Source organism: Eleutherodactylus coqui, chromosome 7, assembly GCF_035609145.1.
Source record: "Eleutherodactylus coqui strain aEleCoq1 chromosome 7, aEleCoq1.hap1, whole genome shotgun sequence".
Classification (NCBI taxonomy): domain Eukaryota; kingdom Metazoa; phylum Chordata; class Amphibia; order Anura; family Eleutherodactylidae; genus Eleutherodactylus; species Eleutherodactylus coqui.
Genome location: NC_089843.1, coordinates 216,746,650 through 216,767,589, shown reverse-complemented (window position 1 = coordinate 216,767,589; position 20,940 = coordinate 216,746,650). Strand labels below are relative to the sequence as shown.

Sequence of the window (20,940 nt, the reverse complement as noted above, 5' to 3'; positions counted from 1 at the left end):
TTATTTATTTGAGGTATCAGAGGTGATCAAGACTCCTTTGTGAGTTGAAACGCGTTCCGTCTAGTCTGATGCACTGTGGTACAATTGAATAAAGGCATAGTACTGTTTCACGTGAAGCCAGCTTTTTCTCCGGACTATTGTCCATTTATTTTCTAAACCTTTTTCAAACAGAAGGCTCTAACAACATCTTTTTTGAAGCATATGAAATATCGGACCAAACTCACACCTCCCAACCTATGAATTCCCATTCACAAACGTGTTAAGCCCCACTGCCCAGGGGACCACAGTCGCTAGCGGGGTGCCACAGGGTTCAGTATTAGGCCCCACTCTGTTCAACATATTTATCAACGACCTGATAGAGGGGCTGCACAGCAAAATATCAATATTTGCAGATGACACAAAACTATACAATATAATTAATGCAACGGAGGACAATGTGCGGCTACAAACGGACCTGGATAAGATGGGGGCTTGGGCAGAAAAATGGTAAATGAAGTTCAATGTTGAAAAATGTAAGACTATGCACATGGGCAGGAGAAACGGATGTCACAAATATTCACTTAATGGGGTACTGCTAGGGAAACGTGATATGGAAAAGGATCTGGGGGTATTAGTGGATAATAGACTAAACTGGAGTAACCAATGCCAGTCAGCTGCTGCAAAGGCAAATAAAGTCTTGGGGTGCATTAAAAGAGGTATAGGGGCGAAGGATGAGAACATTATCCTCCCACTATATAAGGCACTTGTCAGGCCTCACATGGAATACTGCGTACAATTCTGGTCACCGGTGCTCAGGAAAGATGCTACAGTACTGGAGGGGGTTCAAAGAAGGGCAACTAAACTAATACATGGAATGACGGGACTGGAATACCCAGAGAGGCATCCAAATTGTGACTATTTACTCTAGAAAAAAGACGGCTAAGAGGCGACCAAATAACCATGTATAAGTACATGAGGGGACAACACATGGATCTCTCCCGCGATCTGTTTACACCCAGGACTGCGACGGTAACAAGAGGACATCCGCTACGATTAGAGGAAAGTAGGTTTCATCACCAACATAGAAAGGGATTCTTTACTGTAAGAGCAGTGAGACTGTGGAACTCTCTGCCTGAGGAAGTGGTGATAGCAAAATCCATAGAGGAGTTTAAAAGGGGACTTGATGTCTTTCTGGAGAAGAAGGATATTATAGGATATAAATATTAGGTTAAGTGTCAATCCGGGTATACAGACAGGTAGGAACTATTAGGGGTTGATCCAGGGAACAGTCTGATTGCCATTAGGGAGTCGGGAAGGAATTTTCCCCCCAAAAGGGATAATTGGCTTCTGGCCTTGGGGTTTTTTGCCTTCCTCTGGATCAACACAGTAGGATAGACAGGCTGGACTAGATGGACAATGTCTTCATTCGGCCTTACATATTATGTTACTATGAGAACTCCTAGAAACGCCAACTTTATCATCATATTATATATACTTAATGATAACCAAAAAAAATTACAAACTGCCACCCCTCACCTCATCACAAACCAAAAGTGCTACACCGCAGGCTGAGCCAACTGCGGGAAGGTGTTTGAAAGTACACAAGTTATAATGTGTCAGCTTTTGTCAGACTGTGTTTTTAATATCTTTTTAACAGGTTCTTTTTTTCTGTTCCATTTACTTACCAAAGGTTTCATTTCATCTTCATCTTTGAAATAATAGAGCTGGTCTCCCTTGAGAACAAACCAACGCGTGTGCCAGGTTTTGACAAAACCTCCTTGCTTCCGCAGCCATCCACATTTAATTGCGTTCTGCCGTCCTTGGCCAGTTTGTGGGCTCTCTGCAGAGATGTTGTAGTCATCCATAATCAGACTGATAGACTTTTCTGTTAAAGAAACAAGAGGATAGAGAAATGAAATATAAGAAATCATCTTTGTTCCACGGGAAAAAAAAAAAAAAGCAAAATAGTTTCCTCAGTAGAGACGCAACAGTAAAATAAATAGTCCCTGACAACAAAAGTTGCACTGCAAGGGTTCCTACTGTATTCTTCAAACTTATCTCCATGCCTGTGGCAGTCAGCGGGGAGCTAACCTACTTTTTAAAGTGTGGTTCAGCTGTAAAAGGCAAACAAAGGAATGGAGCAAATCATGGATGTGTCAGGTAGTATGGAGCACAGCCAGCCTTTCTCCTTTGCAGTTCCTCTTTCTAGAAGAAAAGATTACCAATATGGACACATTAAGAACTATTTTTACCATGACGGTCTCGAACGAGTACAGTAGAGTGCAAAAGTTTAGAATTATGGTCAGTTCCTCGAACCCATCTACTTCCTTGGTGACCTTATTCATAGAGGTCCCTACATTATGAAATGTTTTTGGCCAAAATTCAACAAAAAGAACATCAATTTAAGATGCAGATATTGAATTAAACACCTCAAGAAAAAGTTGACGTAATTTAGATGATTTCTTTACTGTACTTTATGATGTCAAAGTTAGATCTGTGGTCTGCACTTCTCTCTTTTCTAGTTTAGACCATAGCTATCGTACATACATGTATGGTCAGTAAATAAGGGTCTTTTTATTATCTAAATCTGAAAATAAATCCGTTTCAGTGGTAATTGCAAATGGAAAAGCAAAAAGCATAAAAACTTTGTTATCTAAGCAAAATCTTAAAAGGGCCTCTGTTATTACCTTTGAACCCCAGAAACTATGTGAAAAGGCTTAAATGTGAGGGGTCTAGGGGACCAGAGTAGGGATGAGCGAGTATACTCGCTAAGGCACATTACTCGAGCGAGTAGTCTCTTAGCCGAGTATCTCCCCGCTCGTCTCTAAAGATTCGGGGGGCGGGGAGCGGCAGGGGAGGAACGGAGGGGAGATCTCTCTCTCCCTCTCCCCCCCCCCCCCTCTTCGATGCAACTCACCTGCCACCGGCGTCGGACCCTGAATCTTTAGAGACGAGCGGGGAGATACTCGGCTAAGGCACTACTCGCTCGAGCAATGTGCCTTAGCGAGTATACTCGCTCATCTCTAGTCCACAGAGCTATGTTTCATACTCACTGGTTGCCCTGTTCCAGTGCTGCGACCCCAAGAAATCAACACATGCCAACACGGTTACTCTTTTCACAAGGGTGTGAGCATGCACTGCCATTCATCTCTATGGGAAAGCATGCAAACATAGCCTTTCGAAAAGAGTCACACTGTGTGTGAACGCTAAAAAGCAGCTCCTTGGACCACCGTCCCCTTACTTTTAAGCCCCATAATGTACGGCAGTTTATGGGAGCTCAAAGGTGACGACGGAGGCCGATTAAAAGCCACCTTCTCCAACTTTCCATAGAATTTATATTAGTAGCATTTTCTTATGTGGCAGAGGAATGCTTGGACTACTTCAGTAGAATGCACTACCTAAGTAATACAGTGTACTATCCTAGCAATCAAACAATCTTCAAGCCCCATTCAGGGACTAAAAATAGCGGCAATTAAAGTTCAATGAAGTTTTATTCAAAGAAAAAAAATCGTTTTTTTAAAAAAAAGGCAAGTTTTTCCTAACAAAATCTCATGAAATGAATAAAACACAATGAACATATTTTATTATTTATTTCGCATGGTGAACACTTTAAAAATAATTTTAGAAACTAATGCCAGAATTGCTAGTTTTCTTTTGTTTGCCACCTAAAAAAAGTAATAAAAAGTAATCCAAAACTCACATAAACCTCAAAAAGGTAACAATAAAAACTGCAGTTCTTCCCACAAAAAACAAGCCCTCATATAGCTGCATTACCGGGAAAATAAAATTGTTATGGGTTTTACAATGCGGCGATGCTGATTTAATTGGTTTTTCTTTAAAATGTGTTTTTATTCTGTCAAAGTAATAAAAAATTTAAAAATCTCTATAAACTTGGTATCACAGTAATCCTGCTGATCCAGATAAAAAAAGTTATAATCTTATTTTTACCAAATTTCACTTAAAAAGAGCCAAAAATGCAGTACCTGATAAGGTGAAGAGCAGGCACGATCGCCGCTAAGCAGGCACAATGGCCGTAGGGTTGGCACAATGGCCGTAGGGTCGGCACAATGGCCGTAGGGTCGGCACAATGGCCGTAAATCCCAACAATATGCAGCAAGCCAGACTATAAACCAGAGGAGCTAAACTGTCCACTGCAGACTTATATGCAGCCACCTACTCAACCCATCCCAGATTGGGGAGGAGTGACTGCAGACAACAGGGCACAGGGCAACCCACTGTCATGTCAGTGTGAGTTGTAATCCTGTATTGTGGGACGCACCCATCTATTGGCTGGTTTCTGTGGTATCGTTCACATTGCAGATTTGGTTGTCTGCAGTCACTCCTCCCCAATCTGGGCTGGGTTGAGTGGGTGGCTACATATAAATCTGCAGTGGACAATTTAGCTCCTCTGGTTTATAGTCTGGCTTGCTGCATATTGTTGGGTTCTACGGCCATTGTGCCGACCTTATGGCCATTGTGCTGGTCTTATGGTGATTGTGCCTGCTTAGTGGCAATTATGCCTGCTCTGCACCTTATCAGGTATTGCATTTTTGGCTCTTTTTCAGTGAAATATGTTTTCGTGTTCCCCCTCACCTCGGTGATTTTATTTTTACCAAATGGTGAACACCATAAAAACAAAACCCCCAAACAATGGTGGAATTTCTGGACACTTTTTTCCATCTCGCCCCCCCCCCCCCCCCCAAAAAAAATTCTTTAAAATTCTTCAACACATTACATGTACCGCATTATGGTGCCATTATAATATACATCCCACTAAAAACAAGCCCTCAAATGATTATGTCGACGAGTTCTGGCTCTTGCAATGTGACAATGAAAATCGCTTACGGCATAAAATAGGCTCGTCACGAAGGGGTTAATCTTTGCCTAAAAAATAGGAGACCTAAAGATCAAAGCAGCTGATTATTTATATTGAATTTAAAGTTCACTTAGCTCCTACAATTTTGCTCATCGGCATCTGGGTATATGGAAAGCTAACGGGAAACGAGAAGATTGGTGGTCATGTTAGGATACTTTATAAGGGCTCGTTCAGACGATCACTTTATTGCAGTATAGTCGCTATAATGCTCTAAGGATCACGTGAAGGGTTAAATTCCAGCTATTTGAAGCAGCCTGTTCACACGGTCGGAGGTGCGTAGTGAGTGTTTTCAAGCTCCCATAGGAGTCTATAGAAAGCTCGCACCAAAGATAGGTCAAGTCCTATATTTGCGTGCACCACAGAGCTTATATGTGACCTGCAGTCGCATGTCCTATCTTTGTTTGGTGCGCGAATTTAGCAATCATGTGAACGCTTCTATAGGAACCCTATTGGTTGTTATACAAGCGTGCGAACAGCGCTTGTGTGAACGAGGCCGAAAGAGAATGTCAAATTTAGATAATATATTTTCATTACAATGGACCCCTGAAGAGAAGCTAATCAACGGGCATGGAGTGTTCTACTACTGGGACCCCCAACAATCAGCTGAAATCTGATGGACAACATGGCAAAGAATGTTCAATTTCCCGTCAGTCCCGCCACTGGAGAGATGAAACACAACTCGCTATTCAATAAGCTCAATGGGTTGTCCATGTCCCCACAGATCTTTCTATTAGTTTAACCCTTTCCAACCCAATTTGTATCCTGGTTTTCCTAGGGGGCTTACTCTTTTTCTGCCGTTATACAACAGCGCTATCTGCTGGCTAAAGCCAGTACTGCATGAGGTGACACATTGGATAGGCTCCGACAGCAGAGAGGCTGGCAATATACAGTAAGAGAACCCTGACGGACGTCTTCCAACATCGGAGCTGTACAGCCTTAAATCATAATGTCTTCACAGGTCAGACAGTGGATTGGAAAGGGTGCTATCTTGTTAGGGTATTATCTTACTGAGAGAGCAGCGAATAGTTCACATTCTGAACTTGTAGTAGCTCCACAATACAGAATACAGTGGGGAAATCAGCAGTAAAATGCTGGATAGAATAGAAGGGATCACTTGGCCCATTTCTGTTGTAAGTCTTCTCTGCTTCTTCCCATAAGAGGGTCTGTTCTCTCCTTCCAGAATCAAGGCTTTGATGGCCGGTCTTACACCCGCATTCTGAATTTTTAATGCCAGTATTAAAAATGCTGCATTGTTTGTCAGGTTTATTATACCGCTGAACTGCTCACAGGGAAATATCGTCTCCCAACGTCTGTCAGGGTAATATTTTCCCACTTTTATTACTATAGAAAACGATCCTGAAGAAACGGGAATAATAGAAGCCATTCGGAATTAGGATTTGCTTGTAGAAAACTGAATGGACTGATAATGAGAAGGTTCGTTGTTTATGGCTGGGAGCAGTCCGTTAATTATAAAGCTCCACATGGTACAGACGAGAAACATTTAGACTCAAAATAAAGAAATAGGAGGGGGGGGAAGCAAATGACAAATATTAGGACCACGGGTCGGAATTCATTCTACTGCCCCCGAGTTGTTGGTCCTCAGATACGGTATAAATCAATGTTAACCAGTTGTGTTTGAACAGGCTTTGTGATTGTTTGTCATTTACTCTTGATTTTCTTCATTGTATTAAAGGGGTTGTCCCGCGAAACAAAGTTGGGGTATACACTTCTGTATGGCCATATTAATGCACTTTGTAATGTACATTGTGCATTAATTATGAGCCATACAGAAGTTATTCACTTACCTGTTCCGTTGCTAGCGTCCCCGTCTCCATGGTGCCGTCTAATTTCAGCGTCTAATCGCCCGATTAGACGCGCTTGCGCAGTCCGGTCTTCTCCCTTCTGAATGGGGCCGCTCGTGCCAGAGAGCTGCTCCTCGTAGCTCCACCCCGTCACGTGTGCCGATTCCAGCCAATCAGGAGGCTGGAATCGGCAATGGACCGCACAGAAGACCTGCGGTCCACCGAGGGTGAAGATCCCGGCGGCCATCTTCACAAGGTAAGTAAGAAGTCACCGGAGCGCGGGGATTCGGGTAAGTACTAGCCATTTTTTTTTTTAAACCCCTGCATCGAGTTTGTCTCGCGCCGAACGGGGGGGCTATTGAAAAAAAAAAACCCGTTTCGGCGCGGGACAACCCCTTTAACTCGATAAGGACCAAGTGCCTGTAGATTTACAGAGCTTGGTTCTGGTCTATAGTCCCGGGCCGAAATAAATACAGCATGGAATAAAAGCTCCTGCAATGTAGCAGGAGCAGGTCGGATCCTTGGCTGTTAGTCAAAGTTTTTACCTGCTTCTGCCTTCTGTCTTGGAGGTTACATAGCGCTCAATGAGTGCTATGTAGTGAAGAGAGAAAGCAAAAGTCCCGCTTCTGCTGTTCGAACCAGCGATCACATGATCACCGAGTGCACCCTGTCATGGCAGAGCTGCAGGGTCTTAGTATACCCAGACCAGCTCTGATAGTGAATACTGTCACTACAGGGAGATGGTTTCCCGTAAAAATGTGTCTAAAAAGGAAAATAATAGAGATGAGCGAGTATACTCACTAAGGCACATTACTCGAGCGAGTAATGCCTTAGCCGAGTATCTCCCCGCTCGTCTCTAAAGATTCGGGGGCCAGCGGGGCAAAGCGGGGAGGAACGGAGGGGAGATCTCCCTCTCTCCCCCCCGCTCCCCCCTGCTCACCGCCGCAACTCACCTGTCACCGGCGTCGGCCCCCGAATCTTTAGAGACGAGCGGGGAGATACTCAGCTAAGGCACTACTCGCTCGAGTAATATGCCTTAGCGAGTATACTCGCTCATCTCTAGAAAATAACCCACCAATGGGTTTCAATGGATGCAGTTTCAATGGCCGATTTTCTGTGCGTAGAACCATGTGCAAAATAGCCCATGTGCAGGAGCCCTTAAAGGGGTTGTCCCGAGAAAGCAAGTGGGGTCATACACTTCTGTATGGCCATATTAATGCACTTTGTAATGTACATCGTGCATTAAATATGAGCCATACAGAAGTTATTCACTTACCTGCTCCGTTGCTGGCGTCCCCGTCACCATGGTGCCGTCTAATTTCAGCGTCTAATCTCCCGATTAGACGCGCTTGCACAGAAGGGTCTTCTCCCTTCTCTTGGGTCTCGGCACGAGCGGAGTTCTGGCTCCGCCCCCTTCAACGCGTCATCGCGTAGCTCCGCCCCGTCACGTGTGCCGATTCCAGCCAATCAGGAGGCTGGAATCGGCAATGGACCGCACAGAGCCCACGGTGCACCATGGGAGAAGACCCTCGGTGCATCGTGGGTGAAGATCCCAGCGGCCATCTTGCTAAGGTAAGGAAGAAGTCGCCGCAGCGCGAGGATTCGGGTAAGTACTAAACGGTTTTTTCTTTTAACACATGCATCGGGTTTGTCTCGCGCCGAACGGGGGGGCCTATTGAATTAAAAAAAAAAACGTTTCGGCGCGGGACAACCCCTTTAAGGAGTTGGCAACAACTACAACTCCTGGAGTAAGCCCCGAAAGACAACCACCTAAGGGTCCTTTCACACGGGACGGAATTAGTCCACGAGGACATTTCTGGGTCACAATGTTATCCCTATGGGGCTTGAATTCTGTTTTCTGCTACAGAATTAAGGAAAATTGTGAAATGGTTGTTGTGGATTTCTAACATACAGAATTAATTCTGTAATTCAAGTCTGCGGAAAAAATGCAAGAAATTCCCCAAGAGGTTCCATAGAACACATTCCGCAGTTAAGAACATAACAAAATCCGCATCTGCACTGCGTCCCGAGGCCTTTTCGGCCCTGAGACACACATTGGGCCCCGTTGGCTCCTGCGTGCGGCTGGCAGTGTAATAATGGTACTAATTCACATTTTATATGTTATTATAGTTTATTTCGAAAATGAAATGTAAATATCCTCATTATAAATTTAAGCAACTTCTGGCTTGTGATAAAGGTGGAACCCGCGCCGGAAGAGGACCTGAGTTAATGGCATAATGAAAATGATAAATTGTGTAATCTCTACATGAAGACTTGCGAAAAACAAAGCATTTTTCTTTTCTGTGTGCAGTGTGATAGAATTTATGGTTCCACATGCTGCTTTAATAAAAACATCACAATAGCGGTGGCGGTAGGTGATAAGATAAGGGAATGGTCAAGGAACGTGCCTTTTATCTTGTGTTTCCCGAATTGCATTTTCTTGATTAGTGTTATTATTTATTATCTATCGCAGCTCTCTGGGGGAAATCCTCACAATCACAAAGAAATGTTGAATGAGTCTAGTGTTATAACATTCCCATTAGGGTGGATTCACATCTGCACTGGGGGATTCCCCTTTACTGTTTTGTTCCAGGAGCAGGAGTGGGGAATCCCTCATTGAGTATAATGGGGTCTGCCCAATTTTCACACAGCTTTTGGATGGAAGAAAAAGTGGTGCATACAGAGCTTTTACTTCCAGGATTTTCAACCGGAGGTTCCGACAATGGTGTGAAACCGGCCTTTCCCTACCTGTTCCTTGCCCTCGGGTATATGACATCATCTCCATGGAGTTCGTATGTTCTCGCCATGTTTACATTGGTCTTGGCCAGGTACTTTTTTACCCTTTAAAGATCAAGCGCGGTAAATTTGTGGCCCTTAGTCCTGGGCTTTAATCAAGCCGAAAGCAAAAGTACGTTTAAAACTCCTGTTCTAGCAATCAAGCAAGAACAGGTCAGATCCTCGGCTGTTAGATACAGCCAAGGACCCAGAGGGGAAGGTTCATAGCTGAAGGAGCACTGTGTAGTGCAGAGAGAAAGTGAAGTGTTACTTCTGCTATTTGGCCTGGCAATCATGTAACCACCAGGCACCCCCTGGCACAGCAAGGTTGCAGGGTCCTAGGAGACCCTGATCAGCTCTGTTAATGACTGATGTCACTATAGGGGGATGTTTTCCCTGTAACTGGGGCTCCTATGGATGCCCCAGCTACAGTGGCAAAGTGTGAAATTAAAAAAAGAAAAGACAAAGTGAATGACCGCCAGAGGTCTTATCATGGGGGACATAGATAGTAAAAAAAAAAATACAAAAATGAGTTACAAAAAATTACAGAACAAAATAAAAATATATATATACAAAAGGAAAACAATTCATCGTCGTTACCATCCTAAACCGTCGCCATATGGCCCTGTAATCCCAGACTATACAAAGTATATAGCAAAATGTTTGAAACCAAATAGCAAACCCATTCCTAGACTTTATTTTATTGTCAAAGTCTTTTTTTCAGCTTTTTACCCCCAATAAAACTAAAAAATGGAGAAAAAAGCTATTTTAAAAAACACAACCTTATATGTCAAGGAAAAAAAAAACAGCAAAATAATTTGGGAAGCTGAAAAAGAAAAAATAGGCTTGTAAAATATTACATGGGTAAAATCCCTAAAAAGTCTCTGGTCCTTAGGATTTGTTTACACGAGCGTATATCGGCCGGCGTTTTCACAAGCAGCCGATATACACTTCCATATGAGCAGTCCTCCCCCTCACCGTCTCTCTCCTCCCCTCTGAGCAATGAAAGTGGGCGGGACAGGGATAGAGCTAAGCTCCCGCCCCTTGTCCATAGCCAGCAATTGGAGTGGGCGGGACAGAGCGGAGCTTAGTTCCACCCTGGCCCCGCCCTCTCCCATTGCAAATGCTGGACTGAAGGAGAGAGGCAGAGAGTCGGTGAGGGGCAAGGAAGGGGGAACTGCTTAGATGGAAGCGTATATTGGCCGGCCGTGAATATACGCTTGTGGGAATAAGCCCTTAAGGTGTTAAAAAACACACCATACTGATAAGGTAATAGGTCGCTGTGTAACTAGCCTAGTGTAAGGGGGTACCTGGTACACGGGCGATTATTGCTCATATAAATAGGCACTGGAAACACTGAATTTGGGTGATAGGAGCGATTCGCATTTTTGCCTCAGTGCAATGTATTTGCTCTATGTCACGCTATTCCAAGCGTATCTGCGCTTTTTACTGCTGCTCCTGCGCAGCATGTAAAATTTTTTTTCCGTTGCGGCTGCGTTATCCTCTATGGAAGCCGGCCTTAATGGAAAAGCATGCGGCCAAGCCGCTCCAAAACCCGCGGCTAAGTAGCACTTACCCAGGGGAAATATCACGGTTTTTCGCTGCGGCCAATCCGGGAGATTTCTGCAGGAAATACATCCCGTGTGACCCCAGCCTTAGGCCTCATGTCCACAAGGAAATTATATTTAGCAAATCCGCATCCCATAGGATAGCATTGACCACCCGCAGTCAATAAAATAGGCGCGCATGGTATTTTAAGTGATTTCCGGATTTCATGAGCATGAAAAAAAACCCGCCACATACTCCATTTTAGTGCGGATCACATGTGCAGAGCTCATATCTCAATTGATCGCCTGCATGCAAAAAAAAGATGACCGCATGCGCAAATTTGCACATGCTCAACACAACGCATTTGCACAGTGAACTTAGTAGCGTTGCGCACATAGTAGCGCATAGTGCTGTATAACACTGAGCTGCGCAGCAAGAAGTGCTTCTCTCTCTTTGCTTCTCTCTCTTCCTACCAGGACACGTTCTACATAGTAATGGCAGACCATAAAGAGTTTCTAGCACAGCTGGCTGGAGATCTGGTTCAAAATACCATTTTTACATTTTTTTCCCCCAAAATATTCCTGTGGAAGTGTAATAGTGTAAATGTACGCACGGAGTACGGGGACCGTCCGTGAGAGCGGACTACCAGAGTCTATCAGCGGATGCGGTATTAGCGCAGGATTAAATCTGCCACAGGGCTACATTTCCCTCATTTATAAATGACCCCATTAATTACTAACTGTTGGCAGGAGATTAAAGGGCAGCCTGGCATCCTACGATGCCGCCGCAGTAGTCCGAGACCAATGTGGCCTTTGCATAAACACATGACCGACTGCATATCCTACTGGAAGATTTAATGCTTCAGTGACCTTATAAAGGCCCGGCGACTTGAGACGAGTTTTGAGAAAGTCATCTTGCTCCAATCTCATTTCTGATATTTATTTCGGCTGCACATGAATAATCCTTTCCCTTGTGGATGTGTAAGGCTGGGGATACACAAGCCGGCCGGGCAACATACCGACCCGCCATGCAAAGGATATAATCACAGATGTCATACAAGCTGAACATAACTATTTTCACCCCGTGCCTTACTAATTATTGAATCAAATCACAAGACTCATTGTATTCCTATGGAAAGAACTTGTCATGCTACGGCTAGCGCTGCTAAACTCCCTCCTCCTCTCTTTACTGGCAATAGAAGCTTCCATAGAAGCCTTTGAGAGCTGCCGGCGAAGGGAAGGGAGTTTAGCAGCGCTAGTCGCTGCTAAACTCCCTCCCACTCCATCCCCCTCCCTTTGCCGGCAGCTCCCATAGGCGTCTATGGGAGCTACCGGTTGATTGTGGCCAAAAGATAAGGCAAGACCTATCTTTTCCGGCTGGCCGATTTTACGCAGCTAAACATTGCCCATCTGAACGAATGCATGGAAATTCAATGCCTCCGATAATCGCGATTTTCGCATTACGTTTTATCACGGTAAAGTACCCATGATAAAATGTTTGCGTAATTAAGGCCTTACGCCTCGCGGGCAATTTTGCACGTAGTTTAACACGCAGAAAAACGGTCGCGGAAACCACAACCATTAAAACCCATTGGTTTCAATGGGTTACCTCACATGGAATGTTTTTGCGCCCACATTTCCACTAAGTAAAACATTTTTCTCTATTTTTGGCGCAATTGCACACCCGAGGCCCCAGAACAGTCTATGTGTATGCAAATGCACACTTGTCCTGAAAGAAATCGCCAACTGAACAGCTCAATTTCGCCGTGTTACTCGATAACACCGGGGACTAATTAGGCTGGTCCGCCTGTTCAAACAGACCGGTAGTGCATAAAAGTACAGCAAAGGAGCAGGGTCAAGCTCTTCAGAGCGCAATTATGTCATGCTCTTGCGAATTCGAAAGCATCCCGCTCGTTTCCAGGAGGCCATATTGAAGACATTTATTTCATCCTTCACTAAAGAACCCAACGGATAATATGCTGAATCCAGCTTGTTCTGGTCCCGGTTGTCTACTGCTTGGTCCTCCTGAGCCCCCTGTCTAATAATTGGATCTGTAGTCGTCACTCAATAGACAAAGGGAGAGGCTGAGAGATAAAGAGCCCAGACCAAAACGAGGCGCAAGACCGCCGATTAGAAGGATTGCCGCTGACTTACATAGAATGCGGGGAACATGTAACCGCTGTGAGGTACTGAGGGGCGTAGTGGTGGACGGTCGCCCCTAGGTTCCGGTACTATGCATAAGAGGACTGGAGGAAGGTCATGTCCCGTTCTCGGAGACGTAAGAAACCAGGAGCGTAATGTGGTCTCCAGCAAGCAGTTGCTGGAGATCTGTTCTTTAAAATTATCTGGGCCTGGTTTTTTTGGAATGGATGGCAGGTTGGTAGTGGGGCTGTCCATTCCACCTCCTCCACTCCAGGGTGTGGGCGAGGCCAATCAGCCCAGGTGCTGAAGCTGAGCCAGTGTGCACATAAATAGCAGGTGCACAGACACAGGGGAGCTGAGATGGCTGCTGGACCCTGACAGCCTGTGTGACCGGCTGGAGATAGAAGCCCTGCTGTGCGCTGCACCTGCTAAGTGTGACCTGATCAGGCCGGGACGGCCTGATAGCTGGATTGTGGACTATTATTTGTTTTCCTGAAGCTAAGGCTGGACTTTTATGTTGCTGGTATAAAAATTAACGCAGGTCACGCCTGCTTTGGACTGCATCCGCTGGTGTTCCGTCTCTGAATATCGTGAAACCCGCACGCTACAGAGCTATCCTCCTACACTGCCCATATGTCCCAGACAACTACACTTCTAGAAAAACAGGAGATGCAATCCTGTGTATGTCTATAGTGCCAATGTACTGTTGGTAGTGGTTAATAGGCTGTTTCTTGCCGACAGACTTCCTTTAAATGGCAACTCCCATATAACTGGAACAGACCTCCAAATAACCAATCAGTATGGGATAACACAACGCTTATGGACCTTTCACTGTCCACTGCTGGTAATGTTATTCGAAAATGCATAACATCTTGTGTGTGTGCAGTGCTGTCACTTGCAAACTGACGGAACGTGGACAATGAAGCCTTGTGCATGCTGTGAAGGCGTCACCCGCTGAAACACTCTCTCAGGACATCTCACAGGACACTGAAACATCCATTAGCACCAGAACCATCCATAGGGAAGCAAAAGGTTAACATGGCCGAGTGGTTGCACACAAGCCTAACATCACAGCAGTGAATGTACAGAGGCATCTGTGATGGTGCTTAAACTATAAATGGGTGGAAGCTAGTGTTGTGGACAGTTGAATCATGGTACACCATCTTCCGACTTGGATGTGGCTGTTGCCTGGAGAGCAGATTATACATGTCTACATTGTCCCAACAGTGAACTTTGAAGGAGGTTCTGTTATGGTGCAGGAGTGTTTCTTCTGAGAAGGACTAGGGCCATTAGTTATAGTGAAGTCCACCCTCAGTGCCAATGGGTACAGAGACAATATGGTCCAGCTCCGTGTCTATAACATGACCAAGCACCATGTCATATGGCACGCAGTGTTTGACATCTGCAAACTTCATGGGCAATCCCAAAGTCCGGGTCTCAATCCCATCGAGCATCTTTGGAGCAAACTAGAATGTCATATCCGTACACTCGCAACACGTTCATCATCCCCTGCATCACTATCTCAAGTTCTCCTCGAGAAATGGAGGCAAATCCCTCCACACATCTATTGGAATTTAGTAGTAAGCGGCAGAGGCGTAACTTGAAGCTCCTGGGCCCCAATGCAAAACCTGTAACAGGGCTCCCAACTATAATGCTTTATTCATAGTACTGGGCTCTCTATATGGAGAAGAGAGGCCTTATGGACCCCCTAAGGCTCCTGGGCCCGGGTGCAACCGCATCCCCTGCATCCTCTATAGTTACGCCCCTGGTAAGCGGCCTAGAAGGGTAACTGCAGTCGTTGAGGCCAAAGGCTACCCAACACTGTATTTAAAAATGTAAATAAAATCAAATGTCATCACCATCTATGTGCATCCCAATACTTTTTTCAACATAAGTCTTTGAATATATAATATATATTATACACATGTTGTATATATACATACATACATATGAAGGGGTCTTGGAATACCTCTGTAAAGGTCCATTTGTATTGAACAATTGATGGTTTGAAAGGTTATTCCAAGGATGTAATTATTCGAAGCGTAATAATAGGGTAGAAGTTTCCTCCCCCTGGTGGGCAGTACCAACATTGCCCAGTGGTAACTTTCTCTTGGACTGTTGAGAGTGGTGTATGGTGCAGTGTTATCTGTATTAACACAAAACAGGGCATGAAAAAGTTAATGTCTGGAAATTGTATCAGTCTAGTCTAGTTATGTGTATTGTCTGTCCTAACTTCTGTATGTGCATGTCTTGTAATACATCAGGTGTTAGGGGGAGGAGTTAGAGAGTGAGAGAGAAGAGGAGACAGGAGTAGATGGAGGTGAAGTGGGGAGAATGGAGATGGAGGAGAGAAGGGCTGCTCCTGCCGTGGCTGAGGCTGGACGATGTCTCTCCTCTTGGGCAGTTCATCCCCTCCAGGGATACGAATGCAAGAAACGCGGGGAAGGAGTTAGTGTGAGAATGCAATGCCGCCCGCTCCCCCGCTGAACTACATCTTAAAGAAACCAGTGAGAAAGCTGATTATCGTTAGCGACAGAAAGGAATGTGCATGAACATGTGATGTGTAAGAGAGTTTGCCTCAAGAGAAACACCCACCAGATTACAGCAACTGAGGCTGTGTATGCCTTGGGAGAAGAACTGTACTTTAATTTGAATGAGTCAAGGAATGTAAATTCTAGGTTTATTCTGAAGCACTGAATGCCGTACTTTGCCAAGCTCAAGTGAACTGTTTGTAATTGCCAATAAACAAGTTAACCGTGAGTAAAAGGAAACCATGTGCCCCCGGTTTTCAAAAACTTTTTTTTTTTGTGGACTGATCTTTATTTTGGGTGGGCGATTCGTCCCTTATCCAGTGGCACTGGCGTCACGATGACAAACAAGGACACCGTTGGGATAATCAAGTTAGATCCCCTTATTCTCTCCCGGCGCGTGGCTGAGCTATGCTATCCTTTGGCCATCTTGGAAAGAGGGAGATGGTAGAGCTTAAAGCTTGGTTGACGGTCGCTGCAATTGTAAGCCAGATGTGACGCCAGTGACATTTTACCACTTATGATGATGACTACTTCTATGCATGTACAATCGATTAAGGTCAATGATAAAAATGTGTGTCTTCATATTGGGGAATTATTGTTATGATCGATCATAAAGTAATGTAAATGATAGTTCGCTAGTGCCAATACCAGAGGCCATTTAACAAGTCCTGCATTTGTATTGAAATACAACTTTTACACATTAATTACATTGGAAATGCTAATTAAACCGCATACAGCATAGATGCTTTTCTTAAGTAACGGCCCACTTATCATCCGTATTACCATGTTTGTAGGTGAGTTTTGTCTTTATAATGTTGCATTCTACAGAAAATACTGGAACATAAAAAATCTTTCCTCTGTTGCAGCCGCGTCGGCACAGGTGATAAACAATTACACTTGCTCCTCTACTTGTTTAATGCGCATCATTATGAAAAGGTATCATTTTATGGCCGCTGTATTTTAGTCACTGAAACGTGAATGCAAAACTAAACATCCAGCGCTTGGCACTTAAATGTGTTTTATCTCTCGCGCTCAAGTTACTTGGGCCATTTACTCAACTTAATTCCCCAGTTCTAAACTTTTGAACTATTTCCCTGCCCGCTAAATTGTGGCGCAGAAAGGTGAATGCAGACATAAAATAAACCACAGCCATCAAACAAATCTCCCTCAAGGAAGGTGAAATGTAGTCGGCACTTGACCCTCGGTGATGTCATCCTGACTTGAATCGTAGGGAACTTGCTGCATTATCTTTAAGACATTTGTCCTGGAAATCCCAAGGATGAATGCAAAATGGCGCGCTAAAGTCAACTCTGAAGGGGAAGATAGGGCAGCTCCTATATTTTCTCGGCCGTAGTATTCACGGCAGCAAAATCCCGGCAGTGAGAACAAAACCAACGAAGACCTATTGAGATCAGTGGTTTTGTTTTGTCCCCTTAGGGCTCCTTTGCACGGACGGATTTCCACCACGTAATACGCAGCGGAAATCCGCCGCGATGCCCGCAGCTATTAGGTTCTATTGAACCTAATAGCACAATGCTCATGATGCGGAATTCCACCGCGGAATTCCGCACTGTGAAATCTCCCGTCCTCACCCGCGGCATGCTCTATTTGCCGCGGGTGTACGCGCGGACGGCTTCCATTGCAGTCAATGGAAGCCGTCCGTCACGCTATCTTCGGCTGTAGCACAGCGAAAGATAGCATGAAACCGCTTCCCCGCCTACCGCCGCCTTGTCAAATGATGCTGTGGGCGTGTCATGTGACGTGGCCGGAGCGTCACACCGAAGCGTCATGCGGGACGTAGGACGCCGGATCTGGAGGTAAGTATTGGGGTCTCTGGGGGGGGCTCCACCGCGGAGCCTGTCACGGCCGTGTGAAGCCGGCCTTAGGGTGACTACCCACTACTATTTTTTTTCACTGCAAAATTTGCAGCGTTATTTTCTCTGCAGGGGTCTATGGGACTTGTAATGTTAAAATCGTGATCGCGCAAAATCGCGATTTCACGGTAAATTGCGATTTTGCGCGATTGCGATTTTAACATTACAAGTCCCATAGACCCCTGCAGAAAAAAAAAGCGCTGGGAATTTCGCAGTGAAAAAAAACTGTAGTGGGCGGTCACCCTTATATGGAGGTGATTATCACGCCTGTATAAGGAGAGAAAAATAAGCCCATGTGTTTTTGCCCTAAGACTAGCTCTATACAGGCGTATCTGCACGCGCAATATGCAGAGAATAGAACCCATTGATTTTATTGGGTTTGTTCACGTTTCCATACTTTTCTCACGCATTTTGGTTGCGCAAAAAAATTGCAGATGCTCTATTTTTCTGCGCACCAAAGGTTCCCATAGAAGTCAAAGGGGTTCATATTCGTGCGAGATTTGTGTGTCTCGCAAGGCACAAATTTCGCACAATTCTCACGCGTCTTGCAACGCACAAATCTTGCACGATTTTCTCGGCACACAGAGGGTGAGTTTTTTCTTAATCAATAAAAGTGGAGACTTCTCAAATACTTTATTTGCATTTTATACTATTTTTACAAACTATCCCCCACTGTGAAAGATTTTTAAAAAGCAAAATAGAAAAAAAACGCAAGATAACGGAAACATTTACACATGCAATCAAGTTGCTGCTTTAATGAGCCAAATGACTTCTGTAAAAACCTAACCTGAAATCTGTTCCATCTTATCAGTCAGCAGCAGAGCTAGCGCCACCTATATATAAAATACTAGTAATTATTAGGAAATTATAGTACCAGTGTTTCTGGTGGCGCAATGCACCACACAGCTCTGCTACATGCATGTCACACACACAGCACTGCTACATACATTGTTCTTCCGATACAACAGGGATCAGAAGCAGCACAGCACTGGAGATGAAGGACCTTTGATGATGTCACCGTCATGCCCCGCCCCTGATCACATGACGGTGACGCTCATTCCAAGTGAATGACTTAAATGCTGCGCCCCTGATCACATGACAGTGACGTCATCACAAGTCCTGAATTCTTCTGCAGATTATGGGCAGACTACAAACCCAATGCGGCCTCAGTTGCTATGGAATACTAACAAACATCTAGCCGGACAGCAGCCGTGTGCGTACAGGACCTGTGAAGATGTCACCATCACGTGATCAGAGATGGAGCATGTAACTCTCTTACTGGGGTTAAAAGACCTTTGATGATGCCACTGTCATGTGATCAGGGGCAGAGCATATAACTCACTCACAAACCCACTGACTCACGCACGGACAGACAGGTTGCCGTTAGTATTTTTACTGTAATATTGTGTTGATATGATGACTGAAGTACTGCATGCAATAAAGTCTTGTCTTCTAATGGTATCTACAGATCACAGAACCACAGCAGAAATCTCCAGTACTAAAGTGATATTTTTGATTTTCAGATCTACTATTTTTCGCATTGTTGATCCCCTGGATTAGTCCACTCTATATAACACCCGCCGTGTTCGCCTCATGAATTTAAACCTTCTGATCCAAGACAAATCATTCAATACGTTTCGCCTTTTGAGCGTTATAATTATAGATTCCAACATGGAGGTCGTTTGCTTTTTCATTTTAGCTCCCAAATCCACCAATTTGCTTGTGGTCTTATGCGGCTACTAGATATAATCTGTTGATATTCTATTCCAGATTCCAATCAGCTTGTGAGAAACTGCTTAAAGGATAAATGAAAGTTACTTAAGAAGCCATCAATACTCTAAGAAGCTATTGACTGCATATAATTAAAGAAGCAGAAATTGAGCAGTGAAGGCACTATGTAGCGGGGCTGGAAAGTCCGTGCGGTTACGGTAAACTGACTTTTTCTGCATGTTCAGTAACAAATACTTTATGTGGAGCCGCTCATTATTTTTTCTGTATTGATTTAGGCCAGTTTTAGATGGCCCTAATTTGGCCACATTTTAGGGTCTCTGTTACAATCGCAACCCCCGGAGCCCTGCACGCTTCTACTAGAATAAGCTTAGACTGCTATATACTGCGATATATTCAGCAATTAAAGCAAGTCGAAAATGTTGTATGTCTCAGAGAGAGAATAGGGGTCCTTCTAAATGAGCTGATTCTTGTTTGAACGAGCGAATGAGTGAGTGGTATCACCGCTAGCTCGTCTACTCTCGTGCGGCTTATTTAGATAGGCAGATATATCATTGGCTCATTCAGAATCATTCAGTCTTTTACATTCGCTATGTAAGTGAATGAGGGGGACTGAACGATTGCTGTTAATCCGAACGATTAGCGAACGAGCCAACGATGGGTCTTATGAATGCAGAAAATGAATGACGAACGAAAAGTGAATGATTATTGGTTCACATTTAGACCGAATAATTGTCATTCACTTTCGCTCATTTGGCGTAGAGTGTTAAAGGGGTTGTCCCGCGCCGAAACGGCTTTTTTTTTTTTCAATAGGCCCCCCATTCGGCGCGAGACAAACACAAGGGATGGGTTAAAAAAAATAAACGTTTAGTACTTACCCGAATCCCCGCGCTGCGGCGACTTCTTACTTACCTTACCAAGATGGCCGCCGGGATCTTCACCCACGATGCACCACGGGTCTTAGGACTGCATTTCTGCTGCCTTAAAGGGGTTGTCCTGCGAAAGCAAGTGGGGTTCAGCACTTCTGTATGGCCATATTAATGCACTTTGTAATGTACATCGTGCATTAATTATGAGCCATACAGAAGTTATTCACTTACCTGCTCCGTTGCTAGCATCCTCGTCTCCATGGTTCTAATCGCCCGATTAGACGCGCTTGCGCAGTCCGGTCTTCTCCCTGGTGAATGGGGCCGCTCGTGCCGGAGAGCTGGTCCTCGTAGCTCCGCCCTGTCACGTGTGCCGATTCCAGCCAATCAGGAGGCTGGAATCGGCAATGGAACGCACAGAGCCCACGGTGCACCATGGGAGAAGACCCGCGGTGCATCGTGGGTGAAGATCCCGGCGGCCATCTTGGTAAGGTAAGTAAGAAGTCGCCGCAGAGCGGGGATTCGGGTAAGTACTAAACCTTTTTTTTTTTTTAACCCATCCCTTGTGTTTGTTTCGCGCCGAACGGGGGGGCTATTGAATAAAAAAAAAACCCGTTTCGGCGCAAGACGGCAGCATGCCAATTTGGTGAGGTGACCCCAGGGCACTGCAGAAGCTCAGCCAGGAGAAGCTGTGGTAAGGAGACTGACGAGGGTGGGGGGTGGGAATAGAAATAAGACAGCATAGTTGTTGGTTTTTTTTTACAATACCCCTTTATTGTATATTCTTATTTTAAAGGGGTTATCCTAAGACTAAAAAAAA

At 44.8% G+C, this 20,940-nt stretch overlaps 1 protein-coding gene across 1 annotated transcript in view; it reads right to left on the bottom strand.

Moving 5' to 3' along the window:
- The window catches only part of ARHGAP24 (Rho GTPase activating protein 24), a 534,686-nt gene that overhangs the window by 421,773 nt on the left and 91,973 nt on the right, over nucleotides 1–20,940 (bottom strand). Inside the window, exon 2 of the mRNA XM_066574360.1 lies at nucleotides 1,665–1,864. Coding sequence (XP_066430457.1) covers nucleotides 1,665–1,844 — 180 coding nt within the window. The 5' untranslated portion in view covers nucleotides 1,845–1,864. The remainder of the gene's footprint in view (nucleotides 1–1,664; nucleotides 1,865–20,940) is intronic.